We start from the raw sequence: 17,074 nt of genomic DNA on the forward strand, positions 1-17,074 counted from the left end.
CACATGCGTAGCGCCAATAATATAGGCCAAACCCTGATGACGAGTTCGTTACGTACGTACAATGCCTTTCGGCCCAATCCACTCGAGAAACGGCCCAAGATATTTTGCCTCCCATAAACTGTAGTCCCGTGAACCGAAAAACCATGGAAAAACTGGCTCATATACTCTTCAACAGTATGGGCTCCCGTGGGGTGGATCTGGCCGTTGTGCTCCTCCTCCGTTGCAACGTCCTGCTACGCGGGGCGGCCTTATTGGCGGCAGCAACTGGGCTCGCGACGGCTTGGGGCGTGGGCGTGCTGCTACCGGCATGCGGGGCCCTTGCTTTTGAGGCCAGTGCGGCGGCGCTGCCGGCACCCAAGTCCCGTGGCCGCCGTCAGTGCCGTCGTGGGAGGACCCGACCCTTTCTCGTCGCCGGGTGTAGTCACGGTGAGGCGGACGTCATCTCTACTGTGCCTGCTGCAATCTTCATCCTCGCGAGGATCTGCCCGCCGCCGTTTGGTGGTTGTGGGTATGGCGGCCCTTCCTTGGGATATGGCCACTTACTCGACCTCCAGCAGGTCCTCAATACCTCTTTCACGTTGTATGGCAGGAGGTCAATAGATTTCTCGTTGTGATGATGATATGGTCGTTCAGGAACTACATGCGAAAGTTTTACCTTCCTTGAGGGATTTGCTGTGGTGCTTTTTGCAAGGTCAGCGGTCTTCTAGGTGACAGCCTTACTCTGGCTCGCTGGATGGGCAGCGACGGCGTCTCCACCGTCCTTCTTGGAGACGTCCTCTTGAAAGTCCTTTTGGCCTGACATTCATTACTTAAGGCAGAGTCTGTCGTGCAAGCGATAGAAGATAAGTATTCTAAGTCCAAAATCAAGTTTCTAAGCAGACGAAAGTCCAACATCAAGTTTCTAAGCAGATAAAAAATGAAAGATGTGATGGATGGCTCTACATAAGGACAATGCAAGTTAGAAGCATGGACGAAGAAATAGAATGAAGCTTAGTTTCCTATTTTTTTTCTTTGTCTTATAGTTCCCTTTCTTGTGTTTTTGAGCTCCTCATTATTGAGGATGAGAGCTAAAAACTTTTTTAACCTATGATTGTATATATCCACATATGGATATAGAAGGCCAGATTTTATCCTTAATATAAAAAGAACCTATGTTCACTGCTATTTTACCATATTGAACATTAGTTTATTGTTATGTACTTTGCTATGTATTGGTATTTATCTATATTAAAAAATGTTGAAATGTGTCCGTGTATCTTTTTTTAAATGCCGTATTTGCGTATCTGAATACACTTGGTATCGATCTAAGGTTAGTACTGTGGTCAGTCCTCCACGATTATATCAGACACTGTACACGTCATGATCGCCGAAATTGACATATTACCCATGCCTTCATTCAATCAACCGCACAAAAAAGGGATCGCACCAAAACAGCTCCGCGCACGCTGCTCATCGGCGGAGAACTCACCTTTTATGCAAACATTTTTATCCCGATTTAAAGATAATCCGTGATTAAAGGGGTTTTAGTTCGGGATCAAATAACAATTGGGACTAAAGGACCCTCTTTAGTCCCGGATTAAAAATCGGCCACACATGCAAGACCCTTTAGTCTCAGCTGAAAAAATCAGCCACCCGTGGGGGACCCTTTAGTCCCGGTTGGTCTTAGTCACCCTAGTCCTGGTTGGTGTTACCACCCGGATTAAATGGTGCCCCACGAGTGGCTGAAAAAGGGCTAAATCCCTCGGACCGTTTAGTCTCAGTTTGTGTTACCAACCGGGACTAAAGAGACTAAAGAGTTCCTCACGAGTTAATACAAAAGGATTGAACCCCCTGTATAGATGTGTTGTGTAGGTGGGATGGTAAGTAAGCTACGTGCGAGGCTTGAGATCGTGGGCCATGCACTGCATACGCGCATATTTCGCGTGAAAAATCGTGTGACTTGTGACTTGTGAGCCGGGACTAAAGATCCCCCTCTGAATGGATTTTTGGAAGATTTGCCCCCTACCAACTGGGACTAAAGGCGAGTTTTTTTGTACCAGTGGCTCCTGCCCGGTCGCTGACCTACCTGTCCTTCCCCTCAACGTCTCCGAATTGGTGGCTTGTGCCGCACCCTGGGCCGACAGGATGCGGCGCCCCCTTTCCGATGGAGATGCTTGGTGGTGCACAACTCCAAGGCAGCGGCCCATCCAGGCTTGGAGCCCCTTCCATGCGCCTCCCACGGCATGTGGCCACGATCGGGACGGCCAGTGGAGGCCCCTCCCAGCATGCAGACGCGACCAGGGGAAGCCCCTCCGCAGCAACGGTGACTGCTCGAGCCCGAGGTGGACGATGGCGGCGAGGTTGGCATGGTCTTGGCATCATGCGCCGGAGGCGACAAGGAGGACAGTCAGGCACTCAGGCTACTGTCGGAGAGGAAGGAGAGGGCAATGCAGTCGATCCACGACTTTCCGAATTACATGCAAATTTTTTTTTATATCTTTCAGGGAAGGCAAGTTGTTTGAATGAATGAGCCAACCTGGCAGGGCCGACAGGATGCGGCGCCCCCTTTCCGATGGAGATGCTTGGCGGTGCACAGCCCCAAGGCAGTAGCCCATCATGGCTTGGAGCCCCTTCCATGCGCCTCCCACGGCACGTGGCCACGACCGGGATGGCCAGTGGAGGCCCCTCCTAGCGTGCAGACGCGATCAGGGGAAGCCCCTTCGCAGCAACGGTGACTGCTCGAGCCCGAGGTGGACGATGGTGTTGAGGTTGGCATGGTCTTGGCATCGTGTGCCGGAGGTGACAGGGAGGACAATTAGGCACTCAGGCTGTTGTCGGAGAGGAAGGAGAGGGCAATGGAGTCGATTCCACGACTTTCTGAATTACATGCGAATTTTTTTATATCTTCCGAAGAAGCCAAGTTTTTTGAACAAATGAGCCAACCTGGTTTAGAAAAAAAAATACATACACACTATTTCTTATTCTATGAGCCCCACGTTGCTCTCACCCAGGCGGCACCCCCAAACCCTAGCCGCCGCCACCCCAATCCCCAGCCTCTCGCCTCGCTGCCGCCAGAGCTCGACACCGGAAGCCCGCATGAGGGCTAGGATGGCAATAGCAGGGCTGCTTTTGCTGGCTCAAGGTGAGACCCGACGGATCTAAGTCGCGACAACGGCACGGCTGCAGTGGCGGAAGAAGACCCGCGCGCTGGATCAAGGGTGTGTGGGCAGTGGTGGTCGTATGGAGGACTTGCGGCATGAAGGAGGCCCTACGGCGTGGGCCCTAGTGGCAGGGCTGCAATGGCGAAGGTAGCCTGATGACAACGACGCGGAGCAAGGTGACGCTTCGACGGTCCCGTGCTGCTGTCGGCGGAAGCGGTCGTGTGCAGAGGTGGCCGCGTGCGTCAAGGATGCAGTTTGAAGGCATCGTGGTGGTAGTTAGGGGTGGTCTACACAGGGCTTGTTAGTGGCACCATGGTGGTGTGGCTTGCGCCGGTCGGAGCGAGGGGGCACCACTAACGCCATGGAGGTGTGGCTGGTGGTACCGAGCCACCTTGCTTGCGATATAGGTGCTGCAGAGGTGGCAGCGGACGGTGCCAGAGTTACCTCACATGCGTTGCTAGCGGTTGCTGTGACGGTGGCCACGGGTTGAGGCGCGACGGTGTTGAAGGAGCTCGTGCTTGGGCCATGATAGCGATGGAGAGTTTTGCACCCAAAGTGCATAGGTGGTGGGCTGACTTGGATGTGGTGGCTCCCGTGCGTGTGGTGGGCAATTTGCTGATTTTGCCTTGGCTGCGTTGGAGCTGCGACGGTTGTGGCAAGGGGTGCTTTCCAGGCAAAAGTCTTGCTTGACCCATGCTAGGCCAGCAATAGCGGCGTTTTTGTAGATGTCGTGCTCCCTCCTTAGGGGTGTTGTCGAGGTACCCTCCTCTTCCTGATGGGATTCTCCAGGTGAAAACCTTGGCTGAGATCTCTCAGGCAGGCGGCGATAGCATTTTCGACGTCATTTCTATCATGGAAGTATCGTCTTTGGAGATCCTATTCTGACCTTCTTCTCGGCAGCTTTTCATCGACATTGTGGTGCTCTTGGCTATCAAGATGGTAGGGTTATGCGTGGGACGAGTGGATCCTCCTTCTCTCTCGCCCTCTCACCTCGCAACCTCTGCCTGTGTTGACGGTCGGGGGCCCGCACGTTCCGGTGGAGTGCTGCCTAGTTAGAGTTCAGCGATGCGTTTGCAACTCCACGTTGGTCTAGCGGCGATTGGTCACGCATTGTGGCAGCCGGCTTGGTACTAGGTGCTAAGTTCTTTTCCTTGGCGGATCGTTGCTATCATCAGTGCACGTTGTTCTCATTCTTCAGGATGAGTTGCTCATCCAATAGGAACGTTATGTATGGAGTGGCGTAATATGTGTGGTATAAGTTGATGTTCTAATCCAACCGGTCGGATCCGGTCGCGTTGAACTTCCGATCCAACCAATCAAATTTAATTTATTTTTTAATCTTCTTTTTTTTTCAATGTAAACGTAGTTTCATGCGCGGTTGTTAAAAGACACGCACGACCGCATCCGCCGCGCTCGACCGCATTCCGTTACAACGCGTGTCCAGACCCAAGGGCTGTACGGGTCCACGTGATAAAGCGCCGGGCCCTTCTCGCGTCGCCTCCCGAAGTTTCCAGAGTCGAGCCGAGTCCCGTCGTCCCGACTAATCAAAGGGCTCAACCCCCCCCCCCCCCCCCCCCCAAAAAAAAAAAAAAAGCTCCCGACTGATCCGGCTCGTTGCGGTAAGCGTGTGCGTGCTCCTTTCTCGCAGTTTTTGCCTCGCAGATTAGTTTTCTAATTTTTTGAAATGGGGCCAGATTAGTTGTCAGCTTTGACGAGTATAGCTGTTTTGGGAATGGCTCGTCGTTGGATGTTAATTAGCCAGACAAGTCGTTTGTTTTTCCTAGTTGATTGGCGATGGTTCTGCTGCGAAAATTGTTGGATCGTTGACGCGTTTCGTTAGTTTTTCTCAGTTTGCTCGTGATCTTGTAGTTGGTTCTGCGTAAGTACTCTGAGGATTCGTATCCTTGATGAAGCTAATTGTGTTACGTGGTTCTATATTACTATCTGGCTTCGCGGTGGTAATCTGTTGAGATGTACCCATTATTTAGCTGCTAATTATATCCAGGATTCTACATTTCTACACTCAGATGGTTGAGGATCGGCAGTTAGTTTGCTGAAAATTGCTAATTTTACCTAGGATTCTACTATTTGATTCGCGGTTGCTGGCCGCCGCCGCCGCCGCCGGGTGGGATGGCTCGGTCATGTGGTGAGAAGAGAGCGAATCGAATCGAGACGTCCCGATATCTGTCGTTTTAAAAGTCAGGCCTCCGTAGATGATTATTTTTTTCCGGTGGTAATCGTTAAAACCGCTGGTATTTAAAATTGGATTACCCCTCTTCCAAACAGATTTTTGGAGCTAGACTTGTAAAAAAATCAGGAGTTGTATTTTACAGAGGTTTTGGGACTAAAACCAGCCTTCCAAACATGCCCTAAAAGGTAGTTTTTAGGGAGAGAGTGATGAGATAGAAAGCTTTGCTTTTCTTAAAAGTTGGGTACTTTATGCTTAAGCTGTTCCATATATTGATGTCTTCTTGAAAGTCTTTCTTTGTGCATCTACAGATCTACTGTTCCATTAGGAAGTTACTGATGTCTAATAAGATGATTCATTAGCACCACTGCATTGATCTAACTATAGTTTTTTTCTGCTCATGTTATTGATTTATCCTAGATCAATATGAGAAGGGGTTACAGTTACAGTCCTTCGCCACCAAGGGGTTACAGGAGAAGGGCTCGCAGCCCGACTCCCCGTGATTATAATGGTGACCGTGGTAGAGATCTACCAACCAGTCTTTTGGTCAGGAATCTCCGTCGGGACTGCAGGTAAATATTTGTCCAACTTTCACTTTCTGCTGTAATTACAGCTATAGAGCTTGTTGCTGTATAACAGATAGTTTGTTAATCTACATATTCAAACTCAATTCAGTGCCTTGCATGCTCAGAAACTAATTGAAGTGCAAATCTGCAATGTTCCCGTTTGTTTTGTTCATTAAGGGAATCTTGTCTTGTAGACCTAGCAAATCATTTGAATAGAGCCTGAAGCTAGGATAACTTATGTAACGCCAGTTATTTTCTATTTATACAATTCTAGGATTCTTCTTCCTTAATGGATAATAGTGGTATAGGTTCCAAAGATGTATCCGGTTGACCAGTGTTACCACATCGGCCGTGCCTGTACACGTGAGATTTTGCCAAGAGCCAAATCGATATTCAGTTAGTTTTGGCACCTTAGTGATTTCTCTCTATTTATTCTCTCTTTGCGTTTTCTAGCGCTTATTATTCAGTTATGGTTCCCATGTGCATGCCCTGGCGATCATAGGTAGCGTCTCAAAAGAGACTTCCTTCTTCCTGTATTTTGTCACCTTCTAATGTACAGTACATTGATAATTGATTTCAGGCCAGAAGACCTTCGTCGCCCATTCGCACAGTTTGGTCGAGTTAAAGATATATATCTCCCAAGAGATTATTACACTGGGTAAGAAACTAACCTAGATTGTTGCCAATGGGCTTCTGTGACTGAGAAGCTACTTGTAAAAACGTAGCTCTCGCTTCAACTTTGTGTCTTTGTGGCATTGCACAAGTTGTTGCAGCCCTATGAAAAGATGTATTTATGTCATTGCGGTATTGACATAGAACCTTTGAAGATGGTTACTTTTTCCCACCTCTTGAGATAACGTGAAAATAATTGTTTGAAGACACAAGTCTAAAAGATTACTGTTGAACAGAAGGAAGAAATAGAGAATTTCAATTAAGTGATCTGCAACTTAAAAGAGTACCCAGTACTATTCAAGAGAAGGGAAGAATTATATTTACAAGTTTAAGAGATACTCAAGTCATGAAGAGTTTCAAGTTTGTATTGGAACTCACTTGGGTGCAAGGTCAGCAGCAACCTAGTGCACTTTTACCTGTTTAACTTAAGTTTTTTTCTTATTTCTATCAGCAACCATGTGAAACATCCATATAGTTTTACCAGTTCGATATCTGGTCTGCTCTGAAATACTAATTCTAACCTGATATCTTTGAAAAATGAGTGTGATTTTTTTAGAACTCTGATAAGAGAATTTTCTTGAGCTCCGCTACAGGGAGCCCCGAGGATTTGGGTTTGTGCAGTTTTATGATCCTGAAGATGCTGCTGATGCAAAGTACTACATGGATGGGCAAATAGTTCTTGGCAGGCAAATAACTGTTGTATTTGCGGAGGAGAATAGGAAGAAGCCTCAGGAGATGAGAGCTAGGGACAGAGTCAGGTTTGTTGATTCTTCCCAGTGCGACTACCTTGCTACTGAATGGCACATTGTTTCTCTATTCATTGTTTGCTGCCCATTGCAGAGGTCGTTCCTATGACCGGAGATATTCTCGCTCTAGGTCCCCTCCTTATTCTAGGGGCCGTTCTCCTTCACGCAGCTACTCGAGGTATGTGTGCCCCTTGTATCTTGGTCTTAAAGGGTATCGAATTCTCGTTGATACAATTCAAATGTGCTTCATTGATAGGTCTCCTTCACCTCCGAATCCAAAACACAGGCTCAGGGAGAGGTCCTACTCACGCTCACCTGTTGACAGCAGATCAAGAAGCGGGAGCCCCTATGAGGAGCGATACCGCAGATCCTCACCAAGAGAGAGGTCTCTCCCTGTTAGCGGATGAAGTAGTCTTATGATCTGGAGCTACTACTGTGAAATCAGCGCTTGCCGAGTGGTGACCTACTTGCTGTGTATTTCTGAACCATATGATCTGTGGTGTATCCAAGATAATTCCCAGTAGTATCGACAGACTATCGTCAGAGTATGGCAATTCAGAACGTTTGTTACCAATTCGGACCATCTGTTGTCTGTAGAGTGATTGCTTTGGGTGTAATAGGCTGGTTTACGGTATGAATAAAGTTGGTTGGATTACGATAGCTGTGTGATGCGCTGGGGTTGAACAATTTACACGGCCGAGTTATGGTAACGTTGGATCTCGATCATTTGAAACCATTTCATGCCTGCGCACCAAGATAGACATGGGTGGCTATCAGACGTGATCGATCTTGCACAGATGCAAAGTACTGTTAGGTGTCAGAAACACGAGAAGATAATCATTAGCAACTCGTCTGTCAGCTGCCATTGTACGTACACCTTCTCCGCTGTCGTTCCGGCCTTCCGGGTTAATCATTAACTGGGCTGTATCGCACGGAGGCGCGGTTGTGGGTTGGGCTCCAGCAACTCCTTCCTTGAGCGCGTGCGCACGCCGAGTTGGGTTGGGTTGGGCTCCAGCAACCCGTCCAGCCTGTGGGCTGCTGCGGTCGCGCACGCGCGGCGAAGCGAGGATTCAGGAGCGCGCGCTCCTCGACCACGACCCACCACCCCGCAGCCTTGCCCGGACGCGCCCGTGCTAAACAAAAGCCACGGCGTTGACACGCTGGCAGAAAGCGCCGAGGCGGCCACTCGATCGATCGGCAGCGCCGGCCGCGCGCGTGTGCGGGAGTGGCGCGGCGTGCCCGTGTGAACGAGCCTCGCATGATGGACAGCGCGCGCGGGTTGTTTCCATCTGACCGTCCGAGCCAGCAGGTACCCCAAAGTGAGGAATGCGTGCGTGCAACCACGAGTCATGAGTGAATGCGGCCACGAGGACCGTGACGACCTGGAGTACGTGTCTGTGTGACCGCAGTACAAGACGCCACGAACGTGTCGAGTCCGGGGCACGGCAAGGCAAGCGGTGCCCGTTCCGACGTTCCGGCCGGCACACGGATTCGTGGACCTCGCGTCGCGCGCCCCGCGTTCAACTATTGTCAACTTGTTGGACTTTGGTAACGAGAACAAGTTTGGCAACCGGAAAACCACCCGTTAACGTTCCAAACCCCCTCAAAAGTCTCCGTGCCATGGAACTAGTAGGCGGCTTGTTTATTACTCTACATCTTTGATTTTGACCTTTCATAGCGTCTGTCCGATGAAACCATGCGTCGAGATTGGCCCGAGAACCGCGCGCCAGCTCGGCACAGGAGTCACCCCAAGTCGTAGGTCTCCTTCACACGGACGTGACGTAGACTTCGTTTAATTTGCTCGAAGACTAGCGACACACTGCTTTTAATGACTTCCTGGTCTTTTCACTCTTTGCATCCGTAAGTCCTGGTAGACCTACTAACTCGAAGCACCCTGGCTACTAACCCTTTTTTTTTTTCCATGTCTGCAAATCTCAAGACGCGTGTTGACCTAATTCCGGCGCGGAGGGGACGACGGCGGATAAGGATGAGAACGATGCTCTGTCAATTCGTTCTAGGTGCGGCATTGCCATCTGCCGCCCATCCATCATCCCCTGATTACGCAAGACGACGATGCCCTATGTGCCCCGTCGCTGTCCCACGGTCGCTTCATGCGATCTCTCGTTCAATTCAATTCATTTGTGGCTCCGGCCGGGACCCCGGCCTCTTGACTCGCGGCGGAAGAATGCGGTAGTTTCATGTCACATTACACGCCCGGTGGATCCGCGTGAAGAGAGATCTGCGGCGCGGCGGTGCCCTGTTCGTCGGTGACGCCGACGTCGTCCCGGCCCGCGGACGTACGCCGGCGCACCAAACTAATGGGGCGCGATCGGTCAGTCGGATTAAAGGCGCGGCGACGGCGTGCATGATGAATCCTCGGTTCCTAGCTCGCAGATCTTTTCGTCCATTTCTGACGGCGGATCGGGAACCACTGGGTGGTCCGGAGGCGCGCGACGTCGCGGGTATCCACTGGTCGATTCGTTTGGTGGCCACTTGGGACCCCCGTCCCCATTTTCGGTCAGGTCTAAAAGCGCAAATCCGGTGGGCCTCAACATTTTTGGAAAAGTTCGATCAAACAGGTGCCAAAAGAAAACAAGGGACGAAGAAGAAGAAGAAAACAAATGCGTACAGTTATGCGTACGTACTGGATGGCAAGTATTCAAAACCCTGGATTTCTTTTCTTTTTTTGAACATAAAAAAACCCTGGGTTTTGAATTGGTCTAGAGATGAGAGATGCGTCATGGATTCCGTACTTCTGGAACATGTGGAGGCCGGGGATGGCGTGTACGGTGGCAGCAAGGCCAGCGAGCTCCTGGAATATAGTAGTACGGGAGCAGACAGGGGGCGATGTAGAGCGCGCGATTTGTATGGTTATCTTACTACAGGAACCACTGTTACCGAATCAGAGGTGATCAAGCCAAGCATATATATATGTATATGTAAATATGTATATGTAAATATGTATATATACAAGTCTTCAGGGAAAGAATATATATGCTGGAACTGGAAGAGAAGCGTATATGAAGCTGCACATGTCAGCGGTCACCGGCCGAAAGATCACGCATATACACCTCTGAACTCTGATCGACGTCGACGTACAGGACGCGATTAGTTTACGACTAAAATAGGGTTTAGTTAATGCAAGCCAACAGCTGGACCTGTTGTTGGCCAAGCTGGAGCCTGACATACGTACGTTTGCACACAACCCTTTTTTAGGCCAATCATGCTACATGCAATCGCTTCTTCATGCATCAAGACTGACCGGCTTCCATCAGGATCAGGATCAGGCTCAGGCTCAGGCTCATGAGTGTGTGGTGGCGAGTACTTTTATTTGTGTGTCCAAGAAAAGAGTTCATGCATGTTCAGAACACAAGCAAATAAACAGCATTTGACTCCTCATCATCAATAATATAATCCAATCCGCATCGATCTCTTCTCACCCCCTGCTCGTATATATGGGATTTCCTTGCTATTCTTTTTTTGTAGCAAGTCAAAGGTTGGAGGCGAACTTTTAACCTAACAGCGTATTAGTATAGTTTTGCATGTCATGGATCAGCATCAAGATCTTGGAACAGTGGATTGGAGGTGGGGAGATATATGTTGGCTGCTGCAGAACCCGTCGCTCGGTCCCGCCCTAGCTTTCCGAGCTGTCCACTGCGGAAAGGTGGCAGCTAGGGCAATGCATGCTTGATCTGGATCGCTTCAAATAATTGGTGCCTCGATCGCTCATTAAGACATTAACTAGCTAGTTGCTCGATCATGGATTAGACTAGTGCTATAGTACTTTTTGTTTCACTAATAAGCTTCGAGAAAAGGCTGGTTTTGTCTACTTATGCATTAGATCTCGTGCATATGGGATACATGATGAATTCCACTTGAATGACAAAATGTGGAAAAAAAAAGAATACGTGCATGAAGACAAACTGGAGAGGATAATATTGCAGAGAATAAGTAGTTTTATCAGTGAGGGATAAGGGTACCCACGGGTCCCCACCGACCAGGATATTGGCTGGCCCTAACAGGTAAGCCCGCTCGATCACGTTGTGCGGGCCAAGGCATGAAGATACATGGAGCACAAACTTGGAAGCCGGGCGAATGGATTCTGCTCAGATATTGCGAGATACTTGTTGTAGTCCGATTCAAATTTCTTTCCATGTAACAATCGACTAGGATTAGATCCTATTCGATTGTAACCTAGGTCGTCAGCCTATATAAGGCGGCCAGGGACGCCCCTCGAGGGTACCTCAGCTCCTCACATCCCATACCAGCAATACAATCTACCAGAACATATGACATAGGGTATTACTCTCCGGAGACCCGAATCTATCTAAACTTTGTGTCTCTGTGTTACCATTCGAGTTCTTGTTCTCGTGATCTCCCCCGCCTACAAATCTACCACCTGGGTAACCCCTGGTAGACTGTCGGTCACTAAATACGACAATCACCCCATCCCAAATTACTATTCATTTTGGCTTTTCTAGATGCATAGCTTTTCACTAGTAGAAAAATGACCTTCCATCCTCAAACAAAAATATCGGTTGTTTTTGAATTCGGGACTAAAACCTCTTTAGTCTCGGGTCTAAATATACCTTTAGTCCGGGTCTAAATTTTGCGCGTGTGGGGAGCCTCCCGGCAATTTAGAATATTTTTTGGCGCAAAACCTAAAGCTAAAGGAAGGTCTTTAGTCTCGATTAATTAGTACCGGTTGGGAAAATCGAGATATATGAGGTTTCTTAATCGGAACTAATGCTCGTTGTTTATTATGCCTTAGATATATATTATGTTTAGATACGTAGCAAAAATTATGCATCGACAAAAGTCAAAACAAATTGTAATTTAGGACGGAGGGAGTATACACGCTGTCATGCATGGGTGATGGGTTGGTAGTGGTAAACGAATACTGTACACGATGCGTTTTAGCTGTTGAGTTTGGTGCCTTTGTCAGGAGAGGCACATGGTACTGTGCGTCGGCCAGAATTCGCGGTGCATGGTACCGTGGTACGTGCAAGTACCACGGTAAGGTCCCCTCTTCTCAAATCGATGCCGCATCTGTCTGTCGTCGCTCTTTTGGACCGGACCTCGGAGCCAACAGCTCGGATCTGCATCTCATGTTCTGTCATCTCCGCGCGGACACGCGTCTCCGGCTAGCTGGTTGCGTGGTCTCTGACGGACACGGGACACTGCTGGTTCTGGTTGGTTTGCGCGTCAGGCTTCTGATAACAAACCTTGCATCCACACGTGGAATAGTGGTACCCGTCAGTGAGGCTGGACGTATGCTGTGCCAATCTGTTTAAGCATGCGCTTCTAGAGCTAACAAACTTTTTATTAGAGCGTGTTTTTGTTTAAGCCATGCGCATGCATGGCGGTGCCAACGATGACTCCACGAGCATCAACTGTCAGAAACAAAGGGTGCAAATCCCCCGCTCGTGTTGTGCACCGTACCCAACCAAGATGCCGTCCGTGTCGTCGTCGTCCGGCACAAGGCCAAGGCGCAGCGGCTCTCTCGTCGGCGGCAGCTAACTGTACGATGGCTGTCGAACCGGCCGGGGACCTCACGGCCGGACGGCAGCGTCGGAGCGGACCAGGCCATCGTCGCGCTGTGTGTGCGGACAGGCGCTTCCATATATGTGTGTCAAGTGCGCGTGCCACGTACTACGGCGTTTGGGCGCCGTACGGAGGATGATGGGTGCACGCACAGCTCGACTGCATTTAGTGCGGCTCGGCCCCTTTTAAGTGATGATGCCTGACCAGACCAGCTAGCAAGTACTTAAGCTCCGATACATCAATCATTGTGATTGCTCGACTCGCCAGCAGCTTGCCTGCTTGCACTCTCCACTCCGGTGTGATGGTTCTTCAATAATCAATACGGTGCGGATTTGTATAATACTATTATTATGCTACGTTGTATAATTAATGGATTGTACATTTTTCTACGTAGACAAATATATAAGTAATAAATGTATACGTGCAACAAATTAAAAAATATCATGTACAAATTAAGATGCACAATACTGTAACTGTGTCCATATCTGATGTTAAGACACATACATCTCCATTGACCTAACGAAAACAAATGGGGTGGGTGGGGGGCTCGTGCCCCTAACCATTGGCTTTGCCAGCAGAGAGACAAGGATGGTATGTCTAGTCCCTCTACTACTTTGTTCTAGTTCTACCCTAGTAACTAGTGACAAGTGCAGTTTTACAGGTAAAACAAGCTATGTATCAGGCAAGCAAAGACCTTGTCGACCAAGCACGTCAAGTCGCCAACTGTAGAGCTAGTGGACGACGATGCAATGACGGTGGAGGTGAGATCATTGGCGTCATGGAGGTGGAGGTAGGGTTATTGGTGGCGACACCAACAGATGTGGAGGTGGAGATGGAGGTGCGGACAACGAAGGTAGAGGTGATGGTAATAAGGAGACTGTCAGAGGTTATGGTGCTTAAAATATATAAGCAGTAGGTTCTTATATGCGTTTCTAGGTTGAGAGTAGCTATGGATGTTGTGAGAGATGCTTTTCTCTTCTTTACCAAGCAAAGTGAGCGTCGAGGATTTTAAGCTATCTGATTGTTAGTCGCGTTCGAACTGGTTGCTAAAATATATTTTAGTAGTTCGTAATGACTTTAAGAGATCAAGATTTTGGGTATATTGCTAGATTATATTGGTTGCATCGTGAATTTTCTTGCTACACTGGATCAAAAGTTTAGGCTGATTTACAGAGTAACCGTTCAAAGGATTTCATAGCCCCCAGCAGAACTCTCGCTTTTTCTATCTTCTCCTGCCACCGGATTGTCGTGTGTTATGGTAAAGTATGGTTGTAAAGTGTAGCGAACACCGAGTGGACGCACCAGCCCTTGCCATAGATTAGTCACCGCACGCGTACAAAAAGGAGAGAAATATAATAGGTCAAAACAATAAGCCATGCGTGTACATACATAACTATATTCGCAAAGCTAGCTAGTGAGCATGACGGAAAATTATCGCGTACATGCTTTTATTTTCTCAGCAAACAACACAAGTTTTAATTAGTTTTGTGCCTTTTTCCTTTATTTTTTCCCATTTGGATACACATCTAATTAATTTATGTGAATTTCGAAGGAAGAATGGGTACTAGAACGCAAGTACACTTTGAGTTCATTTAGGGAGAGACAGAGAGCATACTTAAATGCAGGGTACTGTATGACGGAAGCTTCGATGGAAGGTTCCTGCCTGAATATTTCAGTACGCCGGAACCGAAAGATCCCAGCTGTACAGTTTGCAGTACCGTTACTGTCCCCGTCTCGCGGTGCAGCCACACATCATATCGCGCATGATCCATGAGCGCCACTAAACAACTCCCTCACCTCCCACCTACAGATAACCCTGACCCTAATCATCGCACGTTCGTCAACTTGCTTGCACTGCATTATCGGTCTCCAAGTCTCGCGCCCTGCATTTTTGCTTGCAGAGAATGATGATAAGATCACGTACTCTTGCTGCGATTCCTTGCGACGCATATATACGTACTCTCCGGCCGGTTCATCATTTCTGCGGGAGTTGCATGTGTACTTGTTTATTCCGGATGATTGTACTCTTGATTTGTTCGTTGCGAGTAGAGCGTCTCTTGAGCCGACGACGACGACGGCTGTATTGGTGTGGCTCCGGCCATGCATGGGTGCATGCATGCGGGGGTGTCCCTAGCTGGTTCCCCAACCACAGTAGTCAGACACTAGCTATAACACGTCATGATTGTCCTCCAACCACAGTAGTCAGTATTGCAGCCTAACAGTGAGCCCAGAAAGCGTTCTGAAACACCGCCCCAACTTTTCAGTGTCCATCTGGCTGTGCGTAGCCAAACGATCGAGTTCGTCCGATCCACCGACCTGTGGAAAAGGAGCTCACCGGCTCGAAATTTTTTAGCCGGCAAAGGCCCCAAGGACCGCCGACCAATGATTTCCCCGGGGGAATGGAAATGCGGGGTCGCGGTCGCATCTGGACACGGCAGTCGGCACGCACGGATGGGCAAAAGGCAGTAGGAAGCGGCAGCGGCCGGCGGCACATTCCTGTCACCAAGTCAAATTCAGCGGGTCGGCTCGGCGGTGGGGAGGGGAGGGGAAGGGAAGGGAAGGGAAGGGAAGCCGTAGGCATCAGAACCGGCCGGTGCGTGACGTCCCGGACAGACTGGCGGGGCTGACCCGAATGGCCAAATCATGCGCTCGATTCCAACGTACACATCTGCCCGCTCGCGTCACATGATTCCGACGGAAGTGTACCCGGTCGCCATAATACTTTACATAATACTTTGTTAATATACAAAGCTTTGATGGATAACAATAGGTATTTATGTAGTTAAAGATCATGATAATAAGTATTTGTCGTACAAATATTATAACATCAGCTTTTATGCCACAGAGTGATGTGTTAATGAAGTACTAGTCGGAGGTCTTTATTCTAACGAAATGAAATAAGGCTTATAATTTGAAACGGAAGGAGAAACAATATTGTGGTGAACTATAGTAATAAGCTTATATTTCACTTGATCAAAGACTATATACCTTTATCTCACTTGATCAAATACTATACATAGGCTAGTGGTATTTCGCGACTGGTTGGTATTGGAGCATGGAAATGTTATTCGCGCATGATTTTTACTAGGTTTATTTGGAACTCATCTAATTAACATCTGTTTCAAATTCCTATGTTTCATGTACGAAATTAGTGGGTCCTTCTGCGGAATTGCCCATATCTAAAACGACATGTATTTTAATTTAAAAGGAAAAACGACAATATTTTCGCTAGTAAGGTTCCGACGTTCCGTCTTTACTTTACCTTCCTTTCTTTTTGAACAAACCCTGATAGGTTAACCACCATGCATTTTTTTCGTTTCACTATTTTGGTTTATAGTATAAAACTAAATAAACTGAACCATATTAGCCGATTTCCTAGCACTACAGATACGCAGCAAAGAAAAACCAGCCAACTTGAGCATCAAACAGTCTCCCAAATAATGCATCATTTTCTAGTTTCCAATGCATTGTATTAGCAAAAATAATTGTGATGATGAAACACAAAAAAATATCTAACCAACATGATTCGCAAAAAGGTGGAAAAAAATCCAGCCTAAGAAGCTTTTGTCCAACGGGGTGTTTGATTTTTTAGTCCGGACTAAAGTTCCTGTCACATCCAATATTTAGATATTAATTAGAAGTATTAAATATAGACTAATTACAAAACCAATTGCACAGACGGAGGCTAATTTGCGAGCCGAATCTATTAAGCCTAATTAGTCCGTGATTTGACAATATGATACTACAGTAAATATGTGCTAATCATGAAATAATTAGGCTTAATAATTCGTCTCGCGAATTAGCCTCCATCCTTGTAATTAGTTTTATAATTAACTCATATTTAGTTTTTCTAATTAGCCTCCGAAAATTTAATGTGATATGGACTAGACTTTTTAAGGATAAAAAAAAGTCACTTCTTTTTTTCCTGTGGCTTTGGTGGCCACCCAGGGAGCTGCGGAATGGTTGTTACTGAACCCAAGTCCTGAACCCATAGTTCCATACACGCTTCTCATCACTGACCTGACCAGGACAAGGACAGGACAGGTCAGGGTGTTTGGATAGCAGGTGCTAAATTTTAGCACCTGTCACATCGGATGTTTGGACACTAATTCGGAGTATTAAACATAGTCTAATTATAAAATTAATTGCACAACCCCTAGGCTAAATCACGAGACGAATCTATTAAGCCTAATTAATCCATCATTAGCGAATGGTTAC

The 17,074-nt window shown here is 47.9% G+C and overlaps 1 protein-coding gene across 1 annotated transcript; it reads left to right on the plus strand.

The window, feature by feature from the left end:
• Positions 1-4,724: 4,724 nt before the first annotated feature.
• On the plus strand, positions 4,725-7,972 carry LOC101777791 (serine/arginine-rich SC35-like splicing factor SCL33). The gene is made up of 6 exons (XM_004958371.3): positions 4,725-4,767; positions 5,749-5,900; positions 6,475-6,552; positions 7,160-7,324; positions 7,407-7,490; positions 7,569-7,972. The coding sequence occupies exons 2-6, from the start codon at positions 5,755-5,757 to the stop codon at positions 7,717-7,719; spliced, it is 624 nt and encodes a 207-aa protein (XP_004958428.1). The 5' UTR covers positions 4,725-4,767; positions 5,749-5,754; the 3' UTR covers positions 7,720-7,972.
• Positions 7,973-17,074: the final 9,102 nt, after the last annotated feature.

Source organism: Setaria italica, chromosome II, assembly GCF_000263155.2.
Source record: "Setaria italica strain Yugu1 chromosome II, Setaria_italica_v2.0, whole genome shotgun sequence".
Lineage (NCBI taxonomy): Eukaryota > Viridiplantae > Streptophyta > Magnoliopsida > Poales > Poaceae > Setaria > Setaria italica.

Bases quoted from the DNA above. Each gene is read 5' to 3' on its own strand.
- LOC101777791 (XM_004958371.3), top strand. From the start codon at position 5,755: ATGAGAAGGGGTTACAGTTACAGTCCTTCGCCACCAAGGGGTTACAGG. The intron at 5,901-6,474 runs GTAAATATTTGT...AATTGATTTCAG, and splicing joins AATCTCCGTCGGGACTGCAG to GCCAGAAGACCTTCGTCGCC. The intron at 7,491-7,568 runs GTATGTGTGCCC...CTTCATTGATAG, and splicing joins CCTTCACGCAGCTACTCGAG to GTCTCCTTCACCTCCGAATC.